Source organism: Aulonocara stuartgranti (assembly GCF_965226115.1).
Source record: "Aulonocara stuartgranti genome assembly, chromosome: 3".
In the NCBI taxonomy this organism is placed as follows: Eukaryota; Metazoa; Chordata; class Actinopteri; order Cichliformes; family Cichlidae; genus Aulonocara; species Aulonocara stuartgranti.
Window position 1 is genome coordinate 26,830,584 of NC_138941.1, and position 21,473 is coordinate 26,852,056.

At 39.8% G+C, this 21,473-nt stretch overlaps 2 protein-coding genes across 3 annotated transcripts; both read left to right on the plus strand.

Annotated features, from left to right (window-relative positions):
- The first annotated feature begins 2 nt into the window (after window positions 1-2).
- alpk1 (alpha-kinase 1) lies at window positions 3-15,414 on the plus strand. 2 transcript variants are annotated; one of them, XM_082527650.1, is made up of 15 exons: window positions 29-111; window positions 670-800; window positions 1,584-1,792; window positions 2,474-2,628; window positions 2,728-2,926; window positions 3,462-3,521; window positions 3,618-3,704; window positions 3,784-3,860; window positions 4,517-4,612; window positions 4,698-4,802; window positions 9,579-11,277; window positions 12,534-12,681; window positions 12,755-12,917; window positions 13,452-13,638; window positions 13,721-15,414. In XM_082527650.1, exons 3-15 carry the CDS (start codon window positions 1,660-1,662, stop codon window positions 13,930-13,932), a joined length of 3,321 nt encoding a protein of 1,106 aa, XP_082383776.1. In that variant the 5' UTR covers window positions 29-111; window positions 670-800; window positions 1,584-1,659; the 3' UTR covers window positions 13,933-15,414. The 2 variants fall into 2 exon arrangements, with proteins under 2 accessions (XP_082383777.1, XP_082383776.1); XM_082527651.1 differs by lacking the exon at window positions 670-800 and having other exon boundaries at window positions 3-111.
- Window positions 15,415-16,738: 1,324 nt separating this feature from the next.
- Window positions 16,739-21,465, plus strand: epdl1 (ependymin-like 1). Its single transcript, XM_082527735.1, has 12 exons — window positions 16,739-16,985; window positions 17,121-17,155; window positions 17,578-17,712; window positions 18,181-18,367; window positions 18,455-18,542; window positions 18,650-18,776; window positions 19,550-19,814; window positions 19,996-20,030; window positions 20,165-20,299; window positions 20,384-20,576; window positions 20,734-20,821; window positions 21,057-21,465. Exons 1-12 carry the CDS (start codon window positions 16,784-16,786, stop codon window positions 21,178-21,180), a joined length of 1,614 nt encoding a protein of 537 aa, XP_082383861.1. The 5' UTR covers window positions 16,739-16,783; the 3' UTR covers window positions 21,181-21,465.
- The last annotated feature ends 8 nt before the right edge of the window (window positions 21,466-21,473 follow it).

The following is a 21,473-nucleotide window of genomic DNA, read 5'->3' on the forward strand; positions in this document are numbered from 1 at the left end:
CGTCTGATCGCTTTTCTGAGAGATCGAGGCGTCCTATCAGCCGGGATCACATATTTATTAAATGTGGACGTGTGTTACCTGAAAAAAACTCATGAAAATGTAAATGTTTTGGTGAGTGAGTGCTGTTTAGCAGATATATATATGATGTATATATATATATATATATGATATATGATGTAGTTGTTTTTTTGAATTTTGGTTTATCCGTTGAAAGTTCAAAAGTCCTCCCAAAGATCCTTCAGGATATTTATTATTTTATACATAAATGTATTCATTTAATTATTTATTTCAGTCACATTCCTACAGCCCAGCTACCTGTTGCTGTAGATCACAGTTGTGTCCCTTCATTACGTCACGCGTTGCATTCAGGTCTCGCAGGAATAAGTATAAACAACAGAGAAAACATTAAATACTAAAAATACAGTATTTTGCTGAAGTAATTTAAGCACAGCCACCAAAAATTGTTTATTTGATAAGATTTTTTTAGTAATATTTAAAAAAAAATCTGTTAGACAGTATTTTATAAATAAGCGGGACGACAGGTATAAATAATAATATAAATAATTTTTTATTTTCTTCTTATAAATAGAAAAATAATCAGTTAAATAAATCATACCACGTATTTTGATGTTAAGTCTAACCTATTTTCTTCATGTTCGGGTTTTACAGACCAAGGTTTAAATAATGCAACAAATATCGTACGCTCCGGGGTACAAGTTTGATGTTTCCGAAAACTTTGAAAGCAGCATTTCATGATTCCGCCCCACCAGGAAGACGCAGGGAGCAAGAACTAACCATAGGTGCGTTTAAAAAAAGAACTTTTCATACATTTTACATGAAAAGAAAAGAGATAAATACTTCGAGGTTAGCCACACTTAACCGAGGTGTCTAATTACGAATGTATGCTAATTAGCTGTAGGCTAAGTTACACTGAATAGTGCAGAAATACTTTCTGTGGTTGGGGTTTTTCAAAAAGCAGAAATGCATTGTATGGTGTATTGAAATAACATACGTACAAGTATATCATATACATATATATACATATATACACATATATAGATATATATCTATATATATATAAGAGGCTGAAGAAGTTGCTTAGATTAGTGACCAAACGTTTTTCACACTGAAAACCTTACGTCCAGATGATTGAGCATGCGCCAACACAACATATGAAATTGCAGTTCGGTGAATAGTGTATGTTTTTTATATAGTTTGAAATCCGACATATTATTGAAGAATTTCAGAATATTCTTACTGAACTAAACTTAGGTCCGTATGCATTCATTATTATGTGTTATAAGCAAATTCTTTAAAATGAACTAGATGAGGAGTTTTTGAAAAGTCCTGACAAATTAGGCCGTTAACACTATATATTTAGTCCCCTTTTAAAAGTATACAAGTTCAATTTCATCACGCGTTTTGTTGACTTATTTGTGTGTTTGTTTTTTTACATTTTTATCGTAATGTTAATGTTTTAAAATATTACAAACGGGCCGGATGTGGAGCCGCTCTTTCTCAACAATATTTCAACAGTATTGTCATTTCATGGAATTTCCCTCTCTTGGATCACTCTCTTACAGGAACAGGGGTGAGGAGGCCAAGAGAGAAGGATTTTTTTTCCTTTCCGAAAACAGCTAACTGCGTCTGTTTGCCACAATGGACAGTCGAGAGGTGGGAGATTTACTGGACGAGTGCCTCGGGGCAGCAGAAGCAGCAGGTCGGCAGTCCACCGGGGTTTCTGAGGCAGGGCCCACCACACAAGAGCGGCTGAATTACTGCAGCTGCAGAGGTCAGACACAAGATGGTGCTGTTTAGTGTTTTTTGAGCATGTGAGATACTCAGAGATTTGGGTCAGGATCAAAGGTGAGGTGGAATTATGCTTGCATAAGCTCTGTACAGCTCTGTAGCTTCCATGGCATGAATTTGACACTTTGTGATGTTAAGCATGTGCCTTTAACTAATGCGGGCTGGTGTCTCGCATCTTATAGGGTCAACACACACGTACTGTTACATGTCACTGCTAAACAAGGGACAAAACATGCTCCATTTCACTTAGATTTTTCATATAAATGATGTTTTGCTGCTTATTTTAGAATCTTAGACCTAAAACTGTCCAAGGCAGCTTAAACTAAGTCTAAGTAAATTAAGTCTTCCTTTTGGGAACTTCCTGTTATTGGTTCAAACAGCAGTACATTTCTAAACAGCAATCCATCCAGCTTTTCCTTGTGTTGCGTTGCGTTGATGTGAATCTTTCATGCTTTTTTTTGTATATACTTTTTCTAATGGTGGATGCTAATATTAACCATGGTCAAAGTTTCAAATAAAGAGGTCAGTTTATGTACTAGTAATCCCCGTGTAGCTTGAATGTAGTCACTTTAGGTAAAGATATTCTTTTGTGAATACATTTTGAAAGCATCAGTGTATCTTAAGCCCAATACTGTTTGCTCATCTGGATTTTTATTTCCTGTAGACTCGCTGTGTGCCGAACTGGCCTCCCTCCTGCAGGAAGCCATGGACATGAAATGGCCTTTTGCACCGGAGAAGTGGCAGTATAAGCAGTCTGTCAGCGCCGCTGACAAAACCAACCTCAATGACCTCATCAGCAAACACTTGTCTCAACTACTGGTAATAATTAAACAATAGCCTATTCAGCTTGGCACCCTGTGGTGTCATTGTAAATAAAAACATAAGCACAATCCCAAACGTCGTGTTTGTGTCTGCCAGGATCTCCTGAAGGCCTGCATCAGAGCTGAGGAGGCACACTGTGCACTGGCAGTTGTCTTCTTAGTGGACCGTTACCTCTACTGGACTGATGATTCAAGCCGTCTGCTGAAGATTGCCAAGCTTCTCCACAGACGCTACCCCGAGACCCCCATAGCCCCCCAGCTGGTCATACGGCAGGCCAGGGTCTATTTTAACTCGGGTACAGTGCAGTGAAAGATTGGGATCGATGCTTTTAAAGTATTTTTTGTCTTCTCATCTCTGTGTGATATCAGTGACACGGGATTTATCTAATATGGTAATTTCAGCTACGCTGCGAGCACAGAAGCTCCACCCATCAGCTGTTCAAATCTTTTGTCTGCAGGGGGCAACAGATCAGTTTGGCATGTAGGGAGGGGTGAAAGAGCTAAAGCAGCTTTTTTTTCAGACAGTGGATGGACTAAAGCAAAATAAGAAAAACATAATTTTTTTAAACTATAAATCAAAGCCGTTCTTGGAGAGTGAAATAATAGCAATTTGGAGCTGGAAACGACTATATAAACTCCTGTTTGATACATGTTAGTGCTAATTATTGTTTGGAGAAATTATAGTGATTGACGTAAACTCATAACCTGGAAATTGCACATGAACGGCTCTCACTCCTTAGTTATTTTTGCCACATTTCATTAAAGGGTTATTTTAAGTAAGGCTTGTGCAGACCTGGGTAAATGCAAACATAATCATTATCTGCCCCACAGGAAAACTGCAGAAGGCAGAGTACATCCTGAGCAGCCTGATTAACAACAGCGGGACGACAGGTAGTTTCCTGTCTGTTCCTTTTCACGGACATTTATTGAGGATTAAACTGAGTCCACAAAGTAAACAAATAATGTGCCTTTATCTTTTATGTGCAGGTCATTGGATATACCACTCTGAAAGTGACCGGGTGCTCGTGCAGGCTGTGAGTGTTCAAGTGCGTGGCACGATTTTGCAAAAGCTGGGTAAGATCACTTTTGTGAAGTGAAAGATAATTGTCATTATTTTGTGATTATTTTTTATTGTCTTTGTGTTGTGTTTTAGGCCTGTGGTTAGAGGCTGCAGAGCTAATATGGGCTTCCTTGGTTGGGTACTACTCGCTTCCTCAACCTGACAAAAAGGTACCACAGACAATACTATCATTTGGTTGCCATAGTTGGCATAGTTGGTTGAGGTTTAAATCAGGGATGTCAAACTCATTTGACATTGTGGGACACTCTGCTTTGTGTCAGCTTAAAGAAGTTTAAGTACACATTTTATCTCTGGGATATTTGAATATAAGCAAAAGAAAGGTAACTTCTACATGATGAAGAAATGCTGCTGTGTGCTTTAATTGTAAGAAATAAAAGTGTAAAATTACAGAAAAGATTCTGTTAGCTCAAACTTTCCTGTAATTAAAAAAATGGAAAATCTTTGTTAATTTACAGAATGTGCTTTGTTTTTATTTTTACTCTGAACACACTGTAAAAATACTGCATTTCTATAGCAGATAATGATTGTGTCATTTAAGTGTTTATCAGATATTTGTTTTACTTTGGTGTTGTATGAATGGCCATGATGAAGCTGTAAAATCTATGAAAATACATTTAAAATATAAAACTTTTGTCCTCCTTCACATTTTCCAAAGCCATTCAGTGGACCAGATTGAAGTCTTTGACACACTGATTCTGGTCCCCAGGCCTTATGTTTAATGTTTGACTATCCTGGTTTAGATGTTAGTCGGCCCAGTTTACACACTGTGATAAACCTCTGACCTGCAACTCTGTTTATTTTATAGGGTATTGGAACTTCCCTTTGTATACTGGCCAGTATATTGGTATCTATGAATAATGAGGACTTCCATGCCTTTAGGACTAATCCAGATATTGATTTTGTAAGCCCGCCTCACAATCTCCATTCATTAGTTGTTTTTTCTAAAAAAAAATTTGCTGCATTATTTATTCTGTCCATTTTTTCAGACGTTACTTGGGGATGGAAATCATCGTCTTCTCTCAGCAGCCCAGGCTGCTAAGATGGCAGTGGTATACACTCAGTATACTTCACTGTATGTTTTGACTAACGTGGTAAGTTACTTCTACTGAATAATCTCTGTCTACTTGCCTGCAATTGACCTTTAGAGTTCTAGTTTATCAGCATAGGTTACTGACGCAGATAACTGAAACTTCCCCAGCATAACTAATTTGAACTAAGTTTTATTTCCTGCAGTGATAGAGAATCCTCATAGTCCAGCAAAAGTTTTATGTTTAAGCAAGTAGTTATCAGGCAATCCTCCATTGAATGTGTTTGCTGTTTTGTTGATAATATTGAAATCTTCCTTCCTGCAGACTTATTCTTTTGAGTCTGTTAATTAGAACCCCACTCAGGCATGAAATTGGTACTGCTGACTGATTAAATAATAGATAAATAATAATGACAATTATTATTATTGTTATAAATACCTATGCAAAAAGAATGTATGTCAGATTTGTAGATAGTCTTGTTGCGGCTCAGTTACACCAGAGTAGTCTAACAGCAAACACCTTATGATTTTTTTACCTCCAGAGATGACCCTAAGTGACTGCGTTAACTGTCAGATCACAAAACAATTGCACAAGTTGCCTGGTGGGAGGCAACCTGTCTCCAAACAGTTGCGAACAGACTCAGACTGCCTGCAATCACTTTCAGACACACTGTTAAAGGTCTGCAAATAACTGCTGTCTAACTTATAAACACAAACAGCCAAAATGTTGCAATCAGTATGAGTCAGTCTGCTGTGATAAGTGCAACTTGTCCTTGACACGTTTCTTTGCAACACTGGGCTCAACTCAGCTGCTTGTATTTGGTTTTATCCTGGTGATATTCCTATGTAAAGGTAAGGTTGCAGAGCACCTTTGTCATTTTGCAGTTAATCTGCCACCCTGCGTCACTATTTGAGGAGGAATTTCCATTAGGTTCTGGTTGGACTCTTAATGTTAAGTAGTTGCTGCATGAATTTCTGTACTTATGTACTAAGGTTGAAATTCATTGCAAACCATGGCACATGTTTGCAATAATTTTGGTTGTGTTGTGGTCTTCAACTACTGTTTTCTCTATCCCCTTGAATGCAATGCTCCATCAAAAAAAGGGATTTTTAAAATGTTAATTAACTTCTTAACGATTTTTAAAGCCTGTATTTAGCCTGTGATAGTTTTTGCGATTTTGAATTCAGTACCACATGAGAACTGAGCAATGTTAACTACTGTGGTTAATCAGCTTGTCTTTCAACACTATCTGTGTTTGGGAACTGACGTGGAGGGCAAATAATTTTGTTGCTTGATAATAGGGCTGGGCATTTGCGATAATATCGCGACATGATCAAGTGCAATTTTCTAACCGCAAAGGCTGCGATTATACTCTGGACATGTCCAAATTCATGGGCTGCATCCTCCTGAGGCCGCATTTGTAGACCGATTACGTCACAGCGACGCGCCGAAGGCTGTCCAAATTACTACCATATCCCAGAATTCATAGCGCGGCCCAGCCAAACTCCAGTTTCCAACAATGGCGGCCGCTACTAAGTTTTAAAATTACTCATACTAATCTTTCTGGGTCACAAAATAAACTTTTAAAATATTTTCAGGCGAGAAAGTAGTTGTGTAAACATCAAATATCTGCTTGGTTTATCAAGATATCCCATATTTGCAAAAGTGCTTCGACGTTTTCAGAGGCGTCTGCTACCCACCAGCTCGACAGCTAGCCGGGACCTCGAGGGTTACTGATGCGGCCGAGAACGGCACAACTCCCGGCACATCATTTTCAGATCACCGCGGAGTTTCGCTGCTCGGGTTAAACGTAATATATAAGTCACTTAGACAACCTAAAAATGTTATTGTTGGGCTTTTTTCAGTGTTTTGTTTGTTCGTGAGTAAATCGGTTTGGCTGAGATTAAAGTTATTAGATTAGATAAAATAAAACTTTATTAATCCCCCGGGTGGGTTCCTCCTTGGTTTTCACACAGCTGACTAAACGTCAAACAGAAAACTTATTAAACAGAAGTATGAGACAGTCGAGAATTTACGCCAGTGTCTGGTTATATTTTAGATAGCAAGAAGCAGACGGCCGAGTTTATTAAACTCCACCGAGACAGCGGTGACGCTAATCAGAACTAGCCTTCTGATTCAGAAGGCTAGACCGTCCAATTTCACGCCTTTAAACTTTAAAGGCGTGTTTGTGTGTGTGTTTATACAATTGCTATTATGTTTGCACTTTATGTGTAATGTTACTGACTGCAGAGATCAGTAAGATGTGTGTATTTTTTATTTATTAGTTTTATTTATTTAATATTATTTTTTAATTGAATGACTGTCTAGTAGTTCACAGATGTCGAAAAACTGAGTGTGGTAAAGCCACTGATTTTGTTTATGTATATTTCTGCAATCTGCACATTGTACTGACTTTCATTTTAATGTTTACACCAGGGTTCCTTGTCAGCACTTTATGCTCAGATGTTTGTAAGCTAAAAATAAACTATTGTGTATGTTCAAATATACTGTTGTGATTGAAGAAGTTAAATAAAAATGTCAGTCATCAATTCATGCATCACCTCATGTCATCATAACAGAGGTCTGTCTTCCAGGAAAGAACAGTTTAAAATTAATGTAATATAGTATTGGCCATACTATATGATGTATTGCTTGTCTTTGTTTAATAATACAGAAGACAAAGACCTTAAAAAATAATCGCATCGCAATCGCAATATTGGGGCAAAAAATCGCAATTAGATTATTTTCCATAATCGTTCAGCCCTACTTGATAAAGCATTTTACTTTACTTGAGCAAGACGGAGTCACCTTTGCCATATTTTATGTTTGATAACGTGTCAGGTGATTCTATTAGTGACAGCTTAGGACTCTTAGCATGCCAGTTAAGCAACCACAGTGCTGCACTGTGCCGCTGACATACCTGAAAGAATGTGGTTTGGCCTTTTCATTCTGAAATAAGCGAGGCCTTCCTGAAAAGCAATGTGTTTCTCCAAAACCCAAAATTATATTGATCCATATAAGGGATGTTTCAGTATTCTTTTACTGATGATAACCATGATATTTAAAAAACTAAATATTTTTATGTGGTTTTGTATAGTTACTTAGAGATTCTCCACTTTCCAACGCTTGTTTTTTTGATTGTGATTCATTTGCCCCCCAAAAAAACACGAGTTAGAGATGAATTTGACTAATGCTTCTTAATCTGTAATTGTGGCTTTTAGCACTGATAATAACAGAGTAAAAATCTGGTGTCTGACAGCCTTAGTTCAGCATAAATAAGGCCTTCACAGAGATGCAAGTTTCACATGTGCATAGCAATGTCATTGCTTTGAATAGTGTCCAGATCGCAGGCTGGATGGTTCCTCTCCTTTTAACCCAAAGGATGCAAAGTCAGTGATTCAGTCAGAAATATAAATTTTGATTAGTCAGTCAGACCACAGGAAAGTTTTCCCCTTTGCCTCAGTCCCAGAGGTAGGGGATATTCTGGATCCTGGTTTTCATGCATAGTTCCTTAACCCAGACAGTGGTTTCTGCTAATGTCTAATAGTTCAAAGATCACAATCATTCAATACTGGTTTTCACTTTTTCTCCCAAAATGACCTTTTTTGAATATCATCATTTCGTTCTGTCTTGATATGATATTTTCAGGTAAATAGAGGGTTTAAATGATTTGTCAACTGTTGCATTTTGAGTTTGCTTATATTTACATACAGTGACCCAACTTTTTTTTGGATGTATAGCACTGCGCAAAACTCTGAAGCCACCCCTCATTTCTTTATATTTTACTATGAAAATAGGAAAACCTGCAGTGAATTATTTAAACACATGTAAACATACATGGCAATATAGTACAGAGGGCGAAACAGTACAATTCCACATTTATTCTTCAACACAGCCTGCACGCAGCTTTCTTCTGATTTGTTTAAGGAATTTTCGGGAACAGCTCTTCAGCGTTCTAAAAGGACATTTCAAAGCTCTTACTTGGATGCTGGATGGCTTTTATTCCACTGACCTTACAGTGTTTCAGTAATGTTGAGGTTTGGGTTCCATTATTTTGACAAGCTCACCAACACCACTGGCTTAAATGCAGCCCCAGTGACAGAGCCTACAGATGGCTATAGACCCTCGCTGTTGTACCTCTCTCCTGGCCTACTCTGTACAAATTGATGACAATTTGAACCAAAAATTTCACATTTGGATTTGTCACTCTGGTCGCCACTGATTTTCAGTGTAGTTTGTGTGTTATTTCCATTCCTATTCCCTTTCCATTCTTGATGAGCAAACAGTAGCTGGATCCACTAGTGGGCTAGATGCATCCCTCAGCTCCTATGTCAACCTTTTGCTGGATTTTTTCGTATTTCTTAAAGATAAGACTTTCAGAAAAAGTTCATCCACTGTAGATAGTTTTTTAGTCCTGACACTTTTTCTCTTCTCCAATTCTCAGTTTTTTTAATCACAAATCGCACACCATGGCAAGATATGCTAAGTAAAATAATAATATATGCCTGTCGAGCTGTGTTATCTTTGACCTTTTTCGCAGAATTAACCAAAATAATGGGAACAAATTATGTGTTTTTGTGACAGACCGCTAATAACAAAATGCCTAAAGATACAAAATTGGTTCTATGATAATTTGTCTGTTATGTGTAGACACAGTACTAGTACATGCATTGCATTAGGTTCTTCTTAATGCTTGAATACTGTCAGGTACAAGAACGGCACTGAAAATGAGTGAGTAAAGAAATGAGGGGTGGCTAAAGACTTGCACAGAATGTAGGATCGTAAACGAGATCTTTCCTGTGGTTATGTAATTGTTCCTCTGTTTGTGTTTTTCTTTAGACAACCCAAGGTACCTGCTTGCTATCATACAGTTTCTCTGTGGAGTGTCCAGATTCTCAAAGACAGTCATTTCTCCAGCAGGCACAAGAAGCATTTACAATTGGCCTTCTCACCAGAGCAGAGGGTGATCTGGTAACCAGCAAGCAGGAGCTTCATACCTTTCTAAAAGCTGCCTATTCCCTCACTGTCACTCACAAGTGGCTTGGAACTCCTTTGGAGGTTGTAGCACAGGCAGTTCAAGCTTGTCAAAATGCTTTATCTAGTTTTTACAGTTACTGCCATGCTGGTACCCAAGACAAAGACAGCCTGTGCACTGAGATCATGCACCTGGTCACCCAAGTCAAGCTGCTTCTCCGAGTGGAGCCTTTCCTTAATTCAGACAAGGGGTCTTTTGTCCCTGACAGCTACAGAAATGTCAAAGACACCTCTGTAAATTTTAATCATGCAGGTTTTGCTAAGATAATGAGGCGGTTCCAAAAGTATCACGAGTCACTGTGTGAGACCACTAACACACACTGTAGGGATGCTAAAGATGAGATAGAGATGGACAGAGGAAGGCTGTGTATAACAGCGCTTTGGACAACCCCTGGCACACTCAACACAGAGGCTCAGGGAGGCTCACATTCATCCAGCGTGCATATGCCTCAAAAGCCTGAAAGCACAGATATCCTGGGCTCCTCGTGGCAGGAAGTGTCCATAACAAGTTCAGGCTCTTCTCAGCCCAGCAGAAGCTATACAGGAAGCAGTGCTATTGGACATAGAGAGGGAGCGACCAATCAGAGCTGTCTACCCACAGAAGATGATGAAGAAAGGTCAGACGACAAGTCACAGTCTCCCCATGAAAACAAGAAGCGAAACTTACAGGGTTGTAACTCTGGTGTCAGTTCTGCACTACCTGCCACTTCCTCCTTCAGCATGAGCAGGGATTCAGAAAACTTTCAGATGATAAAAGCTGAAATAGAAACGCTGACCTCTGAAGAGGACGTGATGTCTGATGCTGCTGAGGCAATAGCTGAAGGAGTAGTGCAGTCCTTATCCCAGCTATCTATAACATCCTCTTGCTCCCTTGGGGACAGTTTCGGTTCCCAGTCATCATGGGAAAAACTTTCAGCTGATCTGAATTCTCCCACATACAGGAAACCACAACTAAGTAGTATTTCCAAAGCAGGAGCTTGCCAAAACAGCGATTCACCAGATTCAGATGGGAGCTTCTTCATTTGTGAAACGGTCGATTTTGAAACAGATGATTCCCCTTCTGATCACATGAGCAAAAACCAGAAAATACGTGCTTTATTAAAACCACAACCGATCAAAAGCCCCAAAGTTTACCAAAATGCGGAAACTGAAGTACAACCTGCAACAAACAGCACTTTAGCAATGCAAAATAGTCAATCTCAGGCTGTCACAGAACTGTTACCTGTCACTGAAACCTCTACAAAAAGTTCATTTGGAGTCCTGGAGGTAAACCAAAGTTGTTGTCAACAAACTGAGGTGCAGAATGTGCCCCAGAAGAAGAACTCCATGTGCTACAGCTGCCTAGACCCAAGCACTGTAGCTGATGCTGTCCCTATGAAACCCTTCTTGTTGTCACAATGGGATTACCGAGCCCTTCTGGCTGGCATTTGCAATGATTGTCTGCTGAAGAGGTTGCACAATGATGAGAAAAAATTCAAGTTGGAGCAGTACAAAACTGCCCACAGTAAGTTTACATTCCTGCTCTTCCTTTGTCACCATCAGTACTTTCTGTGAGCTGCAGAAGAACTATGGCTCTAGGGTGTCAGCATCATTCTGTCACTCTAGATAAAAATATCTTAAATGTAAAATATATTATGTATGATCACGCGTTGGATGGATTACTGTGAAATTTTAAACACTCACATTCCCCGTCCCCAAACGATATATTCTACTGTCACTTTCCCTGTAGTGACACCATGATGTTCACACTTGCTGTTTTGAGTGAGGTGTCTCAACGGCGACTGGATGGATTCCAGCAGAGTTTGGCACAGATATTTATGTTCAGCACTCGTGATATTTCCATTGCTTTGATTTCATTTTGCACCATTTTTTTCCAGCTCCCCTTTTAAATTTATACTTGGAATCTGATTCTATAGTTTTGCATGATTCACATTTATGACAATCCTTATTTTCTTTCTACACTGGGCTGCACCTCACTTCATACATAGCAGTTCTGACTCCTTTAAGCCTCCCTCACTTTCTTCTGATTAGCTGCACTCTCATAAATAGGAGGTTTAAACCATATAAGTAGGGCTTCTGTGCTCACACCCAGATCTATATGCTATATATATATCATACAGATCTGGCTATATAAGAATTAGACCAATTACCACCTTCACAGATGGCTTTGCTTTAGTTTCTTATTCAATGGGCTACATCCATCCATTTTCTTCCATTTATCTGGAACCAGGTTACAGGGGCTGCAGCCTAAGCAGGGAAGCCCAGACCCCCTCTCTAGCTACCTCCTCTACCTTATCTAGGGGAAACATGAAGGCGTTCCCAGACCAGCTGAGAGATATCATCTCTCCATTGTGTCCTGGGGCTGCCCCTCCCTCCGGAGCTCACCCAGGAGATGCCAAGGAGGCTTCCTTATCAGGTGTCCAAAGCACCTCAGCTGGCTCCTTTCGAGCTCAGTCATCTAGGAGAGGCTCTGAGTAAACCCGCTACTCTACCACATCGAAAGGAGCCAGCTGAGGTGCTATCTCTAAGGCAAAGACCAGACACCCTACAGAGAAAGCTTATTTCAGCCACTTGTTCGTTCAGTGTCTACCCAGAGCTCGTGACCATAGGTCTATGTCCCCATTTAAGGGGCTGAGATGATCTTTTTTTCCATGAAAATGAGCACCAATGAGTTCAGCAGGCGGGTAGCTTTTATATATCAACCCCAGCCTTGTCTTACAGAACAAAAAAGCTTGTAATTGTCTGTTGATCTCTATCTAGGTGCTCTCCATTTAAAGTTCTCCAAGGCCACCGGACTGTGGACAGCCATGGAAACTTGTGTTTACATTGGTGACTCAATGGGGGAGAAGGGCGCGCAGAGAACAACAATATGGGTGCAGTTTTTACACCAGGAGGAGCGGCTAAGCAAGTATGGTAGCAATCTTGGTTCAACCTAAATATGGTGACTTGAAGTCTCATCTTTTTCCTGTATTTGTCCTTAGTTATGTGGGGAAAGATTACTTGAACCCAAAGCAGATCCAGTTTCCTCTGAAAGATGTGGAGCGACAGATGACAGCCCAGTACTATGTGACTGAATTCAACAAAAGTCTCTATGACAAAGAAGTTATGGCTCAGATCTTCTTTATTCCGTCAGAAGCCCTGTTGGTGAGGGACTGCTGGAAACACTTATTTAAAGGAATTCAAGATAACAAATGTTGCATTCAAAGTGCTTACTTTGTAAAAACAGCTTTAATAGAAGCCCATATCCAGAGTTTGGTACAGACTGCAGCAGCTTGAAATGTAATACTTTCAGTTTAGAGCTAGAAATCTGTTTTGTGATATAGTCAAGCAATTATTCTGTAGGTTATTAGTCTAGGAGGTGCTATGATCTGCAAATTTTTACAATTCTGTGTGGAAAGTATTTATTGATTTGGGCCAAAGACAGAGAGCCTTTATCATTATTCACTGAGTGTAAACCAGACTGTGTACTGCCATTTATCTTTATAAACACAATACAACAGTACAGCAATGTGTGTGCTGAGAGCCAATCACAAACCCAAAAGACACATAGAGCCAATGGATTACTGAGATTAGTAACATTTAAATACAAAGATTTATTTTAGTAATATTGTTGCTACCAGTAGAATCCAAACAGTCTTCAAATGTTACAAAATATCTCTCTTGTTTTCCGGTGATCAGATTCTGGATGGAGATGAGATTGTGGGCTGTGTAACCGTGGAGCCCTACATGCTTGGAGACTTTGTCAAACTGACCAACAACACTGAAAAGAAGGAGAAGATGTTCCATGCTACAGATTATGGCCTCGCATTTGGACACTTCACCTACCTGTTCTCTGGTGGCCAGGAAGTCGTTGTAGATTTACAAGGTGTGTGACATCTGCTGCTTTTCACTGAACGCAATATTGTCACATGACAAAGATTAGTAGTCATCCATTTATTTTTCCACAGGATGGGTGACAGCCAACGGCAAAGGACTGACCTACCTCACAGACCCACAGATTCACTCCACCAGGATCCCTAAGGGTCCTTCTAACTTTGCTGCCAGAGGGCTCAGTTTGTTCCTGAAATATCAGCATGGACCTGAGTGCAATCAGATTTGCCACCTGCTCAAACTACCTCCACTGGACCCAAACTCAAACGTTTCTCCTCAAAAACTTTGAGACGTTGGACACTATTTATTGCTATCCACAAAAAATTGAAAATTATTTAAGGGGCTTGTTTTGGCAAGTTTTTGGAACTGACTGCTTTTCTTTTTTTTAAATGTACCGATAAATGCATTGTGCACCCTTTTCTTGGAATGCTAGAAGTGTAACAGATTTACAAAGAGCTTTTGGGTGCTACATTTAGTTACAAGAGATAAGAGATCATTCTTTTATAAGAGAAGGATCTGAAAAGACAAATGCTAAAATGCCCGATCCACTCCTCTTAGACTGAAAAATGATCCAATATCCCAGGGCTGTAAAATCCCTCTATTGCTGTGCTTGCTTGGTAATGTTGCACAACTTGACAAAATGTCTCATAATGCACATCCGCATAACCACACAATGCGTTCATGCACATGTGACTCCCACACAATTCTAATGACATGTAAAATATGCAAATATGTGCAACTGTTGTATTGTCTTCTTTTCTTGTTTGTATCACTGCATATTTTGTCCTTTTGTAACAATATAGATAAAAAAAATAATTAACTTTGATGATAAAAGCCAGCAATGTTTAGTGAACTGTAAAATCTGTGTAAACAGGCTACATGAAGATGATTATTGTGCAGTCTTCTCTACTGAAATGTTTTTGGTGCATATGGTCCAGTAAATGAGTGATAGATAGATTTTTGAAAAAGATACTTTATTGATTGCACAAGGGAAATTGATGTGTTACAGCAGCACGATGAAGGGTACAGTCTACAATAAACAGCACAGTTAAAAAAAAGGGCCACAGGTGCCTGGTAAGGGCCTTATACTATGAGATAGTGCAGGAATTTATATATTTACAACAGTGATAAAAAAAACAAAGAAAAAGAAAAATGATGTTAGTAAGACTGACATTTGTAAGGGAGAAGTGCAAATTGCATTAATAAATAAAATGTACAAATTAAATCGTGAGAAAAAGCTGCATGAAGGTATAATACAAAAATGTGTTTGGGACCATACGCCTGACAGGTGTGTTCATCTGTCACAGAATGAAGAGTTATTATACAACTTTACAGAGAGTGGTAGGAATGAGTTCCTGCAGCGTGCTTTATGGCAGCGAGGTTTATGTAGTGCAGAGACAATCAACTAAAAATGGCTTCTGACAACAGAACAGTACCTTGTGTAGCAGATCCACCATTAGTTGTGTACCTGTGTGTGTGTTAATAGGTCAATAAATGGAGCCCTTTGCAAAGTGCTTTGCAAACTGCCAATGGGGAAACGTGTAATGTAAATATAGTCCATTTATCTTTACAAGGGGTGTGCAACATGGTCAAGGTGAATACAGTAGAAAGACCTGACTGACATTTCAGTGCGACAAATGACCGCTGCAGGTCTACACCTGTAGGTCAGATACCCTTGTAACTGTTGGTGTTTGTTCAATTTCCAAATGGAAAATGATAACAGTATAGAAATGCTCTGCTCGTACACATTAAAAACATCTCACAAGGTGCATTACTGAGTCAGCCAAGAGTAAAATTATTAAGATGATGACAATGATGAAAGCAAAAATAATTCGGAGAATCTACACTGTAATACTACACATAGCATAACTTGCAAAGGATGTGTGTGAACTGCAATATTAGAAAGTATTCGTATTCTATTTTTATCTTATTGTATATTTTTATTCTATTTTATTCTACTGTATATAGTATATTATTTTATTCTATTCTGTACAGCTGTGTACTGTATTTATTCTTATTGTATTCTAATTTTTGCGTCATAACTTTTGCACTGTCCACTTCCTGCTGTGACAAAACAAATTTCCCACGTGTGGGACTAATAAAGGTTATCTTATCTTATCTTATCTTATCTTATCTTATCTTATCTTATAACTACAAGTTTTGTATAGGCTTATATGTAATTAATGCATTTTAAAGTAGTAGGTTTGTAAGTTTATCTAAAGCTGTCAGGTGGTTAGGTCTGCTGACAGCAGTCACACACCTCTACAGTCACATGACAGTGATGTCATTCATGCGCACATGTTTACCCCTCCCCATTCGGCCAAAATCCTGTTCGGGCTTTATGAGCTGCCCTCTTTTGTAAACACAGCATGCTTTACCCTTGGCCCACTAAGCGCAGTATGACACAGTATCACTAAGCGCTGTTATGAATATTCGACTGGAAAGCGGTGTATTTTTGAAGTTTGTCCTCACTGTAAGTGCACTGTATGAATAGAGTTGGCATAACATTATAAGCACCTACAGATAGAAGAATAACACCGATGGTCTCTTCATCGTGGCAGCCGTTAGTGGGTGGGATATGTAAGGGAGCAGGTGAACATTTTGCCCTCAAAGGTGTGTTAGAAGCACGAAAAACTGCAAGCGTAACGATTAGCGTGAGTTTGACGAGCGCCAAACTGTGACTGTTTGGAGACTGAGTCAGAACATTTCCAAACACTGCAGCTCTTGTGGGATGTTCTCAATCTGCGGTGGCCGGTGTGGGTATCTATGAAAAGTGGTCCATGAAGAACAGTGGTGAACCAGAGACTCGGTCGTGGACAGCCAAGGCTCACTGATAAAACGTGGGGACGAGCAATGGACGAGCTGCCGTAGCTCAGATTAAATGTGGTTCTGATAGAAAGATGTCAGGATACAGAGTGCATCACACAATATGAGGCAGGTGGTCATAATGGGGTTATGTTTCACTTTTGTTGCAGAATTTGTACATTTGTAAGCATTTACAGTCTACACACACTCTGCTGTATGAGTCTCTTGCCCTTGGAAAACATTAACCAGCTTTTAATGTACAAAGACATTTCCTTTTATGGGCTTACACTGCGACCTCACCCTGACAACACCCGAATCTGAACTTGAGCCCTCAGATGTTGGTTGAAAATAAAATCCGGAAGCATCTAGGCCTGTCTGGTCATCTGTCAGCATATATAAGGAAGTGCAGCTCCTCTAGAGCAACGGAGACTTCGCAACTACCTGTGAGAAAGTCTGCGGATTCCTCGAAGATGAAACTCTTTGTGGTGTTAGTGTGCGTGCTGGCAGGCTGCCTGGCAGAGAAACCTCGCCCATGCAGTAAGTAAAAAAGGAAATCGGAGACGAGCTCCGTTGTGGTTACAGTGATAGCTCACTGTTGGGTTCTCATTGCTGTTTTCTCTCGCTGACTTGTAAATATTAATAAATAATTCTGTTTTCTCTTATTTCACGCAGAAAGCCCTCCCTTTCTGACTGGAGCCCTCACTGTTGTGAGTTTATGCTTTGTGTACTTAAAACTTTTGCTGTTGCTATTAATTATGAGGGAGAAATGAGCCTCTGTTGTTGTTGTGCATTAGCAATGTTTGATTGAAACATAAAATATGACCCATTGTTTAATGTTTGGGTGAACAGTGGGTAAAAAGCATTTAAAAAAGAATAAAAGTGTGTCAGCCACTGCATCAGAGTTAGGAATGAGGTGGTCTTGTGGTGTTGAGATACAAGTCCAGACATTTCAGTGCTCAGGTCAAGGTCCAGATTGATGTTTATGGCGAGTGAGCACGTCTGACAGTGTGGAAAGCAAACAAAGAAAATGAAAGTTGTACTTGAACCAAACGTGCAACCACATTTAATTGTCATTCATATTCTGTGTGAACGAGAAAGATGTCAACAATCTTGCATTCTGTTTCTCCAGTCCACACAGAATGAAAAGCTGTGGGTTTATGCCAAATACCTGTACGATGCATGGGGACAAAGGGTCCGGCTCATGGAGCTGGGGAACTACCAGAACAAGTCTTTCACCTATGACGCCCTGCTGCTCTTCAGAGAGGTGACCAAAGCAAACACAAGAACGTCTCAAATATTTGTTTTAGTGTGCAAATCACTGCTGATACGATTCTACTGAAGTGGAGACGCATGAGGCCAACAACACAACATGTTATAAGAAAGTATTTTCTTTCCTTAATGTTTTACTGGAATATAATGGGAACTCGTAAGCATGTGCAACTGACACAATAAAAAGCGGGCCATATTTTTAAAAAAAAACAAAAAAAACCCCGACAATGACAGCATATTTAATTAGTTTAAGGTTAGCACATCTTTCTCTTGATTAGAATAGATATTATGGCATAATTTTGGGTGTGAGCACCCATATATGTTATTTCTGTGCTAGGTTTTGGTTGTTATTTCCATCTTCAGCAAACAGAAGTTACTGAAATAACCATCATCTTTAGACTGAATCCTATTGTATGTAACAGCAAAAGAAATTCTCATTCTTACCCCACAACTCATGCACCAGGCTGCCATGTATGAGATCGACGACAAAGCTCGTACATGCAAGAAAAAGCCTCTGAAGGCAGACTTCCATCCTATGGAAATCCCAATAAATTCAACTCTGGTGGGCCAAGCCGTCCTGGGCAGCTCATCTGGACCTGGTGAAGGACTCCTGGTCAACACCTGGACTGGAAATCTTCCTGGAAACACAGGTGAGTTGGCATCTAATGTTCAGAACTGTCATCCTGGCTGTTTATCTGCACTCTGTTTATGGACACATTTCATGTCTGTCCTTTCAGGAAAGTACCTGACCACCTTCACTGAATTCGGATGCATTCCAGTCAACACTATGTACCAGACACAAGAGTATGGATGGATGGCGACAGGGTTCGTTTCCTCTCAAGTCTATAGTGTGAAAAATGTAGAATGAAATACGTTTGCGTCCGTCCAAGTAAAAGCTGTGTCCCTTTTTTTTTTTTTTTTGTGCTCACCAGCTTCTTCAACAACGTCGTTGGGATTTCTGACCCTGGTCAGCTCAACCCCCCCGACTTCTGCCCAACAGAGATGACGTCGAATGGAGAGAAGCCTGAAGATTTCACCAGCTTGTTCTTTAAGCTGCAGTGAAGGCTTCGGCGGGTTTTTATCTTACGCAGTGCACTGAGATCACCAATGTTGGAAATTGGCATTATATAAGTAAAAATGAATGGCATGTAATTGCATGTAAAATGCTGTCTCCCCCGTATTCCTGTTTAAAACATGGAGGACGAGTTTGGCCTCATTGTTCTTTCTGTGTATCTCTAACCGGGATGAACTTTGCAATCTTTTTGGCATGCAGAAAATGATAAAGCGGTTCGACAAATCATCTGGTTTGGTTTGGTTTTTTTGTAACAGGTTATTGCCTGTCATATTTGCTTTTCTTACTTCCCATTTTCTAACACTGTGTTGTGGCCACATCTTGTGTTCATCAATATAAATGTAATGCATGAATGCATGCGGTGTATTTCTTGTTTCATAAGAAAAGGTAAAGAAGGATGTATTCTCACAATCTGTCTATTGACACAAAAAAACCAACATGTGACTTAATGGTTTCAAGAGAAAAAAAAAAGTCCTGGAGGATCAAAAGTCTTTATGTTTAATGCCCACCTTGCTGGTTTCCAGTTGTTACTTGCTTTCTGAGTTGGTTCACCAGAGAGGTGACACTAGTCACCTTTACCAGCAGACATAGTTTCTAGCTTGTTAAAGTAGTTTGTGTACATATGAAGTGGGAGTGGTTAAGGTTACAAATGCTGCTCTTTTACATCTACATGCAGTCTATCCTCTCAACTTTCTCTTCAGTCAGCCTTCTAGCTCCTCCCCTTGGTTTGTTAGTTAGGGGTCAAAACAGCTAAAACGCAGTTTCTACTATTAAAAGACATTCCCTTGACTTTTATTCTCACATAACTGGTGTATTGAGAAATGACAAACAAAAAACTTGGCAGCGAAAACAGAATGGGAGTATCACCTGCTTGTTTTTTAAGGAAGTGATATTTTTGAAGCAGTATCATATGAGCAGCTGTTGCAGAGGAAAACATTCAGATCTGCAATCGAACAGCATGAAGGTCCTCGTCCTGCTTGTGTGCCTGTCCGTGGGCTGTCTCGCTCAGAGACCACGGCATTGCAGTGAGTACGCAAACATCTGAAGAAAGTCCTCTTTCTTCAAATGTCTCCAAATGCAGCAGTTCTCTTGCTTTAGCATCAGAACTGATGGTGCCGATTTGTTTTTGCTTCAGTGTAGAATGACCAAGTTAGCAATGTAGCACATCTGTAGTGTAAATCCTCCAAAATGCTTTAATTTTCACAGGATACCCGCCACTGATGAGCGGAAGCCTGTCTGTGGTAAGTCTCCTCTCATATCCCTCGATTACATTTGAGTGTTGCAATAACAACTGATACTTAATGCAGTTGTTAGTTATTCAGAGTAATCTGTGAGAAGTAATCTGCAATGACGAACATTTGCCTCTGTTTGAAAGTCCACTGCAAATCAGAAACTGCTGGCATTCTCCAAGTACATCTATGATGGACTGGGAGAGCGCATCCGCTTCAGACAGTTTGGACTCTATGACAATAAGACCTACCACCTTGATGTGCTTCTACTGTACAGAGAGGTAGCGACGGCACAGCAGTAATATTTGCATTCAAGTTTATCCTGGATACCATAAATGACTGTGTAATGGTGCCCTGTCCTCTAGGGTGTTATGTACAAAATAAACAACAAGAACCGCACATGCACTAAGCAGCATCTGAGCCCTGACTTCCATCCGCTGGCAGTTCCAAGAAATGCCACCCTGATGGGCCAGGTTGTGTTGGGCGCCTCCTCTGGTCCTGGACAGGGAGTCCTGGTCAACAGTTGGTACGGGGAGGAGAAGACGAAGACGGGATCAGGTACAATAAGAGGAAATCAAAGCGAAAAATTGCAAAGTCATGTGTTAGTTTGTAACACATGACATTCTCTTACATAAGCTTGTGTTGATCACAAACAAACCTGCTTGTCTGGTTGCGCTGCCTCGGCTCCCATGTGATCCACTTCTTGTTTCTGCAGCCAAGTACTTTACCACTGTCACCCAGTTTGGATGCATCCCCGTCAGTACTCTGTACCACACCAGCAGCGGTGACTGGGTGGTCAACAGGTCAGTGGGCAGAAGGCTTTTAATATTGTTCTAGAACTTTCATGCATGTTTCCAAAACTATTTGTCACGTTGCGTTTTTTTCCTTAATATTTGCCAGTAAACACTGAACTGGGTCCCTCAGTAGGGCACTGGCTTTTTCTCACACTCTAAAGTCTCTGAGAATCTGTGATCCTGGTTGAAGAAAACTGTTGGCATCCTCTGATTCATTTTTGCTTCATTTGTTTCTGTTTTTCAGCTTCTATAACAATGTCATTGGATTAGTCGATCCCCAAAAACTCAACCCGCCATTTTTCTGCATGAATGCTGAGCAGGGGGATGAAGACGAGCCAGTAACATTTCTCAGCTTGTTTAAAGAATGATTTTACAAATGGTGGTGACAATGATGATGATGATGAGTCACTGAACTGCGTTGCTGCCATTCATAAACAAGCTTCATTTGGTTAAAATTCATGCTAATATTTAATCAGAGTATTTTCATACATATTTTACATTCATCAGATTGAGCAGCGTTTCCTCTAAAATCTATTTTTAATCACACTGTTTCTCTTTTTTAATATTTTCCCATAACAGTTTATCGGTTAAATTAGTGTTTTAACATTTATGTCATAAGAAAATAAAAACAAATTCAGAAAAGTCGAGCCTGATACTTTGT

What these genes read in the sequence shown, in the direction of transcription:
- alpk1 (XM_082527651.1), top strand. Translation starts at nt 1,660, where the DNA reads ATGGACAGTCGAGAGGTGGGAGATTTACTGGACGAGTGCCTCGGGGCA. An exon ending in TAACAACAGCGGGACGACAG is followed by an intron (nt 3,522 to 3,617) that starts GTAGTTTCCTGT and finishes TTTTATGTGCAG; the next exon opens with GTCATTGGATATACCACTCT. An exon ending in TTCCTCAACCTGACAAAAAG is followed by an intron (nt 3,861 to 4,516) that starts GTACCACAGACA and finishes TTTATTTTATAG; the next exon opens with GGTATTGGAACTTCCCTTTG.
- epdl1 (XM_082527735.1), top strand. Translation starts at nt 16,784, where the DNA reads ATGTTGGTTGAAAATAAAATCCGGAAGCATCTAGGCCTGTCTGGTCAT. An exon ending in TATGGATGGATGGCGACAGG is followed by an intron (nt 18,543 to 18,649) that starts GTTCGTTTCCTC and finishes TGTGCTCACCAG; the next exon opens with CTTCTTCAACAACGTCGTTG. An exon ending in GAAGACGAAGACGGGATCAG is followed by an intron (nt 20,577 to 20,733) that starts GTACAATAAGAG and finishes TTGTTTCTGCAG; the next exon opens with CCAAGTACTTTACCACTGTC.